At 38.3% G+C, this 10198-nt stretch overlaps 1 protein-coding gene across 4 annotated transcripts; it reads left to right on the plus strand.

Annotated features, from left to right (window-relative positions):
• Window positions 1-1644: 1644 nt before the first annotated feature.
• LOC103718528 (calcium-dependent mitochondrial ATP-magnesium/phosphate carrier protein 3-like) lies at window positions 1645-10198 on the plus strand. Of its 4 annotated transcripts, none has more exons than XR_003387785.2 (5): window positions 1645-2754; window positions 4191-4976; window positions 5092-5182; window positions 5280-5719; window positions 9663-10198. XR_003387785.2 is itself a non-coding variant. In XM_008807396.4 (4 exons), the coding sequence occupies exons 1-4, from the start codon at window positions 2280-2282 to the stop codon at window positions 5470-5472; spliced, it is 1545 nt and encodes a 514-aa protein (XP_008805618.1). In that variant the 5' UTR covers window positions 1645-2279; the 3' UTR covers window positions 5473-7317. The 4 variants fall into 4 exon arrangements, 1 of the variants encoding a protein (XP_008805618.1); XR_003387786.2 differs by having other exon boundaries at window positions 9779-10198; XR_003387784.2 differs by lacking the exon at window positions 9663-10198 and adding an exon at window positions 7050-7381.

Below are 10198 nucleotides of genomic sequence, written 5' to 3' on the forward strand. Positions count from 1 at the left end.
GTCTTCAGCAAGCATCTAACTAGGGTAATTTTGAACTAAAGCATGGAAGTTAAACAGTGGGTTTCATGAATTCACCTTTGTCTAGTGGTATGTCACATTTTCACCCCAATTTTGATCTTGAATAGTTTAAATACAAGAGAGGTAATGCCGCGAGTAACTACGGGCTCGTTTGGTTCGCGGGAAAAAAAGGGAGGAAAGTGTGGTCAACAGGAAAGTAATGAGGTGCCTCTTGTTTGGTTGGAGTTTTTAAAGGAGAGAGACGGAAAAGTTGTATTTTCATGAGAATATGATTTCCACATTTCATGGAAAAGTTTTTCCCATGAGAAATATGAGAAAGTTACTTTCCCATTAAGCGGGAATCACTCCATTTTTACTTTTTCCCAAAAAGGCTTTTCAGCATTAAAGAAGCATTAAAGAGGTATTAAATACCTAATTTTTATTAAGAGCATAATAGGAATTATACATAACTTTTCCAGAAAAATGGATGGCGAACCAAATATAAGCACTTTGTAAATTTGTCACTTTCACATGGTCAACCAAACATGCCAAAAGTACTTTTCTAGGCATCCTCTTCTTAGGAATTTGTTTTGCAGAAATCATATTTCCATGAGAAAAAATACTTTTCACGAACCAAACGAGCCCTGCAAGCACTAGCTATTTCTCGTGTCAGTTTAGCTAATCAGCCTAGTCTCCACCTAAAACTCTCTTTCTTCTTCTTTTTCGTTTTTCCTTTTTTTTTTTTCAGAAATTAGTCCTGTTCAACCCTTTCTTCTTCTTTTTTTTTTTTTTTCTTTTTTTCTTTTTTTGGAGGAATTAGTCTCAACCTAAAGAACACGTTTACACTGGATCGGAAAACAAAGTTCCCAACATCCCCTTTGCTTCAGGTCTTCGTACCGCCAGCACCATAGTTTGAATGCGCAGAGGCGGTCCATGGTGGCGGGAGACTTCCAAGTGTTTGGTCATAAAGTGATTTGCCCGTGTTCCCGGTCTACCATTTGAACATTTGAACCTTTCAAAGTTGCAAACATGATGGTATTTCACCTTGGCAGCAGGGGGAAAAGGCAAGATTGTAGTTATATATATTATTTTTTAATGGGACAATTGCGGCCATTAGATAAATTAGATAAAAATTAAGGGGGAAAGACAAGTTTATCTATCTAAAGATTCTAAACCGCGATCTAAATGGTAAGAGCCAAAAAGGAGAAAGAGGGAGCGGCGACAGATGAATGACCAGAGACGATAAGTGACTGACCAGAGACTATCACCCAAAGTGCGGTCATTAAATAAATTACAGCATTATAATGTTGAGATGGTTGTCAGCTCATGCTAGCTGGTTGCCTCCAACCACTTTAAATTACCTTTGAAGAAGAATGTACCAGGAACATTCCAAAGCTCGCGAGAAAGAGACGGAAATCAATTCCAACCTTCAATCGTATACGGAGAGCTTTTATTTACTTTATTTTTTTTTCCCCTTCAGAAATCAGAACGGGGTGGGGACTTTTCTTTTTTCTTTCTTTCTTTCTTTCTTTTTTTTTTGGTGCTAAGTGCGCAAAATTTACGCTGCATCAGATATCTCGGAGGATATGTGTTGCCCAACCTAATATATATATATATATATATATATATATATATATATATATATTGCGATTTATTCTTTTTATTTTCGCTGTGAATCCCTCGTCGCCGGCTCCTGATCTTCATCTTCTTCCTCCTCCTTTTTTTCCGGTCCCTGCTCGCCTCGCCCGTCCAACACTCCGTCACTCCCCGAAAATCTATAAATATTTTTAGTGGGCGAGAAAGATATGTGCAAAGGAGAGCGCTCGTTCGACGACGACCGGGGTCTCACCTTCCGCTGACCTCCTCCCGATCCCCACCGCCCCCGACGGGTCTCCGCATCCAATCCTTCCCCGCTCTCGCTTCCCGGCATTCTCCCCAATTCCTCCGAAAACTCTTCCTCCTCTTCATCATCTTGTTCTTCTTGAAGCTTCTTGATTCGGTCCCAGGACGAAGAAGAAGGAGGATTCTCCTCCTTCTCACCGCATTCTCCTCGTTATCGTAACCCAAAAGAAGTAGATATTTCGGGTTCATCATCCCCATCGTCACCCCCCCCCCCCCCCCCCCCCCCCCCCCTCGCGCGCGCGCACACAACAAAACCCCTAAATTGGTCGTCGTCGTCGTCGTTTGTTTTGCCTCGATCTCGAGGTCTCGTCCCCACCCAAATTTGGTGACTCGGGGATGGTGGCGGCGGCCATCCGATTCGGATCGGCCTGAGGAGGAGGATGTCGGGCGCGGGCCAGGCGGCGGTGGAGCAGCACGTCGGCTTCCCCCCGAAATTGACCGCTGAGGGCGAGCAGCAGCAGCAGCAGCGGTCGGGCGGCGGGTGCAACCCGGTGCGGAAGCCTGGGCCCGTCTCCATGGACCACGTTCTCCTCGCCCTGCGCGAGACCAAGGAGGAGCGGGAGGTCCGGATCCGGAGCCTCTTCAACTTCTTCGACGCTTCCGGCCTCGGCCCCCTCGACTACGCCCAGATCGAGGCCGGCTTGTCGGCGCTCCGCATCCCCGCCGAGTACAAGTACGCCAGGGATCTCCTCAAGGTCTGCGACGCCAACCGGGACGGTCGGGTCGACTACCAGGAGTTCCGCCGCTACATGGACGACAAGGAGCTCGAGCTCTACCGCATCTTCCAGGCCATCGATGTCGAGCACAGCGGATGCATTTTGCCCGAGGAGCTCTGGGACGCGCTCGTCAAGGCAGGTAAGACATCTACTAGTGTGTGCCCTCTCTTTTCCAGGAAACAAGAAAACAAAAAAGGGGATGTTCTTGGACGCATGTAGATGCTGAATCTTGAGAGCGAGGCAGGGATAACTGGACATTGAAAATTTTCATTGCGGTTGATTCGCTTTACCGGATAAAATTCTAGCTTATTCTTCTTCTTCTTTTCTTTTCTTTTCTTTTCGTCTTTTTCCCTTTCGTGAAAGAGGAGTTCACGTTATATCTCCGGGATCTTTTGAAACCACAAGGTAAGGTAAGAAGTCTATTCTTTTGGGGTTTAACAAATGGAAGTGCTGGATGACCAATAACTCACGAAACTGATCTCCATTCAACTCAACTGCGAAGATTTTAGGACGTCTCTCTCTTCCTTGTGCTCCTAGATTGCAGTTTTTTTTTTTTTTAAAGAAAAATTGTGTACAACGGGAAGCACCTTTTGAATCCTTGTCTCTCCATATATCTTCTTTCCTCTTCATTCTTGGACCATTCCTTGCCTCTCCAAGTCTTGAAATTCTTTCCCCTTTATTTATCCCTTAGTTCATAAAAGCTATATGAGGAAGCACATCGTGGCAGGTTGAGATGTCCAGCAATAATTTGAAGATGTAATACTAGAATGCAAATTTGAAAACCATTTGAACATTAGACTTAATCCCCTGATTGCCGTTTGGACATCAATATTGCACCACCAAATTTCTTCATTTGCATGTTGCTTATTTTTAATCATTTTAGTAATTTTTGGTGCAAGTTGCAACATCCAATCTTGCTCCTTTGACAAGACATCTCTGGAATGTGATACGTCTTCTATTTAAGTTCCACTGCCTCAACTGTGGGCATCTACAGTTCTTGTTTATGTTCTCCCTCCAACTGAGGTGAACCTTCTTCCCGTTGGCTTCTCCTTTAATAACGGTTCTTCCATCCAATAGGATGGGATTTGATCCAATTGGTGTCTTAGAAGTCATATAACATCAAACTTCTTATCTTGGAAACCTTTGCTATGTTAATTATTGCCGGGCATGGATGTTGCATGTGGTGTATTCAGGAGGAAGGAGCATAAGATGGATGGCTTTGTTCCCCTTGATCATGATTATTTGGAGTAGATCTGATAATTATACCCTGTCCAGTTTATCTACTTGTTTCTCTTTCTTAGTTTTCTTATCAGTGAGAAATGGAGGAGTTCATGTAGTCAAAGAAGAGCGTATTTGTAGAAGGGAAGCGAGCAGCCAGTTTCACATTCAAACTTTTAGCCACTAGGATTTTAAATTTTATGTAGTAGAGGTGCTCTTTTACATTTTTTGTCAACATGATCATCTTTTGTCTCACTTCATGCACGCTCATGGGGAGAAAAAATGGGATGCCTGTTTTGATGTTTCTTCTTGTTCATGGATTTCATCTGATAAGCCAGGTCAGTTTTCCTTTTGCAGGAATTGAAATTGATGATGAGGAGCTTGCTCGTTTCGTAGAGCACGTGGATAAGGATAACAATGGGATTATAACTTTTGAAGAATGGAGAGATTTCCTTCTACTTTATCCCCATGAAGCAACCATTGAGAACATTTATCAGTACTGGGAGAGAGTATGCCTTGTTGATATAGGTGAACAGGCTGTTATTCCACAAGGTATAAGTAAGCATGTGAATGCAAGCAAGTACTTGATCGCAGGTGGCGTAGCTGGAGCAGCTTCTCGTACAGCTACTGCTCCTCTTGATCGTCTTAAAGTGGTTCTGCAAGTGCAGACAACTCGTGCACACGTTATTCCAGCAATAAAGGACATATGGAGAGAGGGCCATTTCTTGGGATTTTTTAGGGGGAATGGGCTAAATGTGATGAAGGTTGCACCTGAAAGTGCAATAAGATTTTACACATATGAGATGCTAAAAGATTTCATTGTCAAAGCCAACGGAGAAGATAAGAGTCAGATCGGCGCTTCTGGGCGCCTTGTTTCTGGCGGTTTAGCGGGTGCTGTGGCACAGACTGTAATTTATCCCATGGATCTTGTGAAAACACGATTACAGACTTATGCATGTGAAGGTGGAAAAGTTCCTAATCTTGGTACACTGTCAAAAGATATATGGTTGCATGAAGGGCCTCGAGCTTTCTATAGAGGGCTTGTTCCATCTCTTCTTGGAATTATCCCATATGCAGGCATAGATCTTGCAGCATATGAAACCTTGAAAGATATCTCCAAAACGCATATTCTTAAAGATAGCGGTAAGTTTGTCATTATATTATTCATACTGCTTTTATCACTTCTCATTTCTCATTTATAATGCCTTTTCTCTATGTAATGATATCTCGTATTCTGAAAATTTTGCATTTCATGTAGAACCTGGCCCACTTGTGCAACTGGGTTGTGGTACTATTTCAGGAGCTCTTGGAGCAACATGTGTTTATCCCTTGCAGGTTATTAGAACAAGGTAACTCATGCCATTTTGATTGCAGCTTTTGAGTCTGGTTGTTTATGGTTATCCTCTCTGAATTTTCATAATGGTTAACTGTATTGTCAATTTGCAGAATGCAAGCCCAATGCACCTATTCAACCACTGCATATAAAGGAATGTCTGATGTGTTTTGGAGAACCCTTCAGCATGAAGGTTTTTTAGGATTCTATAAAGGAATTTTTCCAAATCTGCTCAAAGTGGTTCCATCTGCAAGTATTACTTATCTTGTTTACGAGACCATGAAAAAAAGCCTTTCTCTTGATTAAAGGACTTTATAATTTTGCCTGGTAGCCATCGTAATTGACATGGCTGACTATAGAGTTTATGATGATGATAACAAGGATAAGGTTACTGATTGATCAGGCGATACGATTGTTTCAATTATATGATAGTATTTTTCCTTCTGGATATGAAGTAAAAGTTGTTTTACCAACTCTTTTTGCAATGCTATTTGGAACCAATAAAAATGAGATTCATGAGGGTTATCTTCAAGGCCTGACATTGGACTTTGAGGTAATATTTCCATTCTTCAAGTTTGCACTATCTCCCATATATTTGTAACTATATATTTTCATAATTTTTTACCATCTAGAAGTTCTAAGCGTGTCTATATCTTTGACCAGACACATGAGGTTCTATTTCTTTCTAGAATCATTGTTCTTTAGGTCATGCCTTATTTATAATGTGCATCACAATTAGAACTTTTGCAGAAGCAAAACAGTGAGGAGACAAATATCGCAGCTTTTGAAACAATTCAAATATGTAACTTTGCTTTATTAATGAAAAATATATATTCAGGCCATAGCTATTCCTTAATGTTGGTGTGTGCTTCAGATTTTCCACTGTTCTTGTGCACATTAAATAGCTTTTGAGCACCACAATAGTGTGATTTCATGCATGTAAACATGTGCGATGATATGCCATATGCCGTGTCAATGTGCGCTGAGGTTTTCTTTAGCTTTTCTTGCAAATGTATTAGAAGGTTTTGGGTTCAATTTGAGACTCCCTTTTGGGCTATTTGTTAATACAATTATGGGTGTTGATGTTGGACAGTAGTGCATAGTGTGAATTCCCTGCCTTCCAAATTATAAGATACAATCACTCTTTGCATGTGTCCTTGCATGTAGTTATAGCAGATCTTTATTTTCTATTAACATCAAAAAGCCAAAATTATGTATGCTGTCTGGAAAATACATAGGTTACACCAAAAGTTTTCAAAAAAAGACAGAAAACATGTATTCAAACCTCTCATGTATATGGACCGGAAGATGAAGACATATATGTTACATGACTGTGTCTCTGGAGTTCCCGGAGTTTCCTGTGTGAGCTTTAGTAATGTAATCTGTTAGAGCTGGGAACTAAGTTAGCAGAATTCCATTAAGTTTTGAGTTTTATGATTCTAAATTTCTTCTCTATAAACCCAGGATTTTTGGTTTTGAAAAAGTTTGTTAAGACTTTAAAGTAAAAAATTCCAGTATATGTGCCAATGCATGTCCAACACCATGTAGCCAGGTAGAATCCAGGCAGCATAGCCTTTTGATATCTTCATCACGGCCATATTGATATTCGTGATTGGGCTTATTAGGTGAAAAGATTTAATCAATGGTTGCAAGACTGGAAGGCAAAACTTAATATTCTTGGGAAAAAGATTTCTCTGTTAAAATTTCTTGCATACCTTTCATGCTTCTAATTGTTCTTTTATTTTTTTTGGCTCTAAATGTATGGACAATATGAGCATCTGGTCTTTGCCCTCAATAGAATCGTCATTGTCAATAGATTTAGGAAAGTCATATCTATAAGCTCCTTGGTGATTGTTAATGTATTTCTTTTTGTGGAGTACCAGAGGTACTGGAAATGAAGTTTCAAAAGTGACTTCAATGCTTTCTGTTGCAAAGAAGATGCTATGAGGATAGAGATGGGGTGAACCAACACACTTGACCTGTATTATTCTAGATGGGAGAGTAAGCTTGGATGGAGGGCAAGCTCCTTATACATTTGTTCTGGAATTTGTGATTCCGTGATATGTAGAAGTGTGGGAACTTGGTGCCTCACTGTTTATGGGAACCTTTGGGATTAAGTGATTAAGGAACTTGACTTCTTGTTCTCCTTGATTATTTTATGTTAGTTCTCTTTGATGGGACTGAAGACTTGAAAGATGAAAATGCAAGGACAGGTTCTCGGAGAAATCTATCCGTATAATATTTGCTTGATGGCATGTACCAATTTGAATTACACCAATTTATGTGAAAATTTTGTCTCTCAAAAATAGGGCTGAAAACAGGTCGGTATAATCTCGCCATATCCGTTTCCATATTTGATTCAAGTCGGATTTGGATACCATTTTTTTGGTTCGATTGCATCCGTATATTTAATACATAAATCTGCTGGATATGGATCTAGATTCGGATACTTAATTTGCCCGAATTCGGATTCGGATATTCGTATAACAAGGTGCCTCTTTTAAGGTAAAAAATTCTTTAAAATAAATTGTAAACCCTAGCATTCAAACCTGAAACATCTTAGTTAAAACACAAGCACCCAACCACTAGATTACAACCCTGCATCTAATTTAAGTGGGTAGTTCTTTTTACTTATTAAAAAATATTCAGATTATTAAGTAACTATTTAATGCATATTATTATATTTCATAATTAAACATTATTTTCTATAAAAATATTTGTTCTATGATAAAAATAAAAAAATTAATTATAGATATTATGAAAATTTTATTGACTAAAAATATTTATAAATATTTGTAACTTTTGTGGACTACTATATTTATTTATAATTTTTCTTACAAGCGCTCTAAAAACTAGATAATTCATGATTATTTTTTTTATTTATGCTATAACTAAAGATTAATGATAATATTTGATACAGAAGATTATTAATATTTTTATATTATATTTTTACTTTAAATAAATTTAATTTTTAATATTTTAATACAAATATAGTCAAACTAGTAAGTTTTGCTCTTGTCCAGGTCAATCTCCATATAGGTTTAATAGTCATGTCTTAAATATATAATTATATTGTGTCACATGATCTGTATAGTGAATTATGTTATCATCCGTTATGATTATATACTTAATATCATTTTTCATCATTGAATTCCACTAAAAATCCGATTTATGTCCTAACAATATTTGACTTATATCCATATTTGGACAGAAAAAATATGGATATAACTAATATCCAACTTGTATCCGTATCCACTCAAGACAAATATGGATATCCTTAACATCTTTTTTGTATCAATATATGTTTAGAACAAATATGGATACTGGTATTCATTTAATATCCGTATCGATTTTCATATTCGTTAAAAAATATGGATACAAATATGGAGATACCAGTATGCGATCCATTTTCAGTCTTACTTAAAAGATCTAAGCTTTAGTTTTATTTCAATTATATTAAACTCTTACATGCACCAATCCTCCTAAAAAGGGTTGAGATATTGATTCTAGATGCAAATTTTCTGAAGATATTTGGACCGACATTTTTGTTTTTAGAAATTATTGGTCTGATTGGGATTCCATATCATGCTGATGGAAAGTGAAATTATGTTCAGCTTGTTGGCCATCCACAAATGTTGGCCTTCTTTCTGTTTTTCATACTCATCACAGCATATGTATGCATGCATGTGCACGAGCGTGCACACAAACACACACATGCACGTGTGTTTGTGTGCACGCACAGAGAGAGAGAGAGAGAGAGAGAGAGAGAGAGAGAGAGTTGAATCATGTCTAAGTTCCATTATAGTTTTTATTGAAGGGATTTTTCTCTAAAATAATATTATTGCAGTTCTAACTTTGTCAGATATCATGGAGTTTAATGGAGCAAAAAGAACAGTCTTCATATTTCATTTCTATGCTTGTGTTGATTTGTATGTCTGCACTTGCTGCATGTTAAATTTATTGAGTGCTCAAACTTCAAATAATTCCTTGGAGTCCTTAGGGGCTGGCATTCCTTTCTCCAGTTTTGGGAATTTAATAAAAATGCAGTGATGCTTGGTAAATCATTCCTTTACTGCTTGTGGTGTCCAAATACGGCTGCTTACAGACATGAAATAATTAAGAGCACTTTGTATGAATTGAGAATATTATTTTAATATTAAAAATCTGTTAGATATTTGCCATTTCACTCATGGACCACTAGTTTATATCTCTGAGATAACTTTGTTATTAAGTTTGCAAAGAAATGTCATTCTGCATGCTTTACAACTGCAAGTCTGCAACTGCCTGCCTAGGAGTTTTTGAAATTAGTTATGCACTATCTGTTGCTAGTGACGTGAAAAACTGTTGACTGGCTAGCCTTATCGGGAGTCTGTATAAGATTGTTATCAAAATTTTCATGGATTATCTTCATCTACAATCATGGATTATCAGGAGTCTGTATAAGATTGCTAGTGACCCGCATTCCTTGTTGATTATAGTTTTTTTTTCTTTGACAGATTTATTGTAACCTTTAAGACTAGTGTTTGACGTCTGAAGATAGATGTAAGCTAGATTTATAATAATGATTTGGCATATGATGATATGGATAAAATTTTCTTTGAGAAATGGTTAGGGAGTGAGCTGAAGACATATCTTCTTTACTCTTCTTCCTTTGTTCATGATGGGATGCACCAAGACATATGTTGTTAATTCACGACTAGTTCTGTGTGGTAATGCTTGCCATCCATGCAAGACAACTGCAGATGTGCCATAAGTTGCTTGTCACCATCCCCTCCCACAGCTACATGACGTTGATCATTAGATTTGATGGTACTTGGGGCTATTCTGAACCAGGAGGGTCTACCTTTGCTCATTGGTGGTGCCCCTTATAGCAGCAGCCGACCATACTTGTGGGCTTCTTTTGAACTGACCGTATTATTTTCATTTTAAAAAAAATCCTTGCTGTATAATTTGAATGTGGATTATGTTTCAGAGAGTTAAAACTTTCTTCCACTTGATTTTATCTAACTGAATTTAACTGCTGATTCGCAAA

The sequence above is a fragment of the Phoenix dactylifera genome, chromosome 9 (assembly GCF_009389715.1).
Source record: "Phoenix dactylifera cultivar Barhee BC4 chromosome 9, palm_55x_up_171113_PBpolish2nd_filt_p, whole genome shotgun sequence".
In the NCBI taxonomy this organism is placed as follows: Eukaryota; Viridiplantae; Streptophyta; class Magnoliopsida; order Arecales; family Arecaceae; genus Phoenix; species Phoenix dactylifera.

What these genes read in the sequence shown, in the direction of transcription:
- LOC103718528 (XM_008807396.4), top strand. Translation starts at nt 2,280, where the DNA reads ATGTCGGGCGCGGGCCAGGCGGCGGTGGAGCAGCACGTCGGCTTCCCC. An exon ending in GGACGCGCTCGTCAAGGCAG is followed by an intron (nt 2,755 to 4,190) that starts GTAAGACATCTA and finishes TTCCTTTTGCAG; the next exon opens with GAATTGAAATTGATGATGAG. An exon ending in GCATATTCTTAAAGATAGCG is followed by an intron (nt 4,977 to 5,091) that starts GTAAGTTTGTCA and finishes CATTTCATGTAG; the next exon opens with AACCTGGCCCACTTGTGCAA.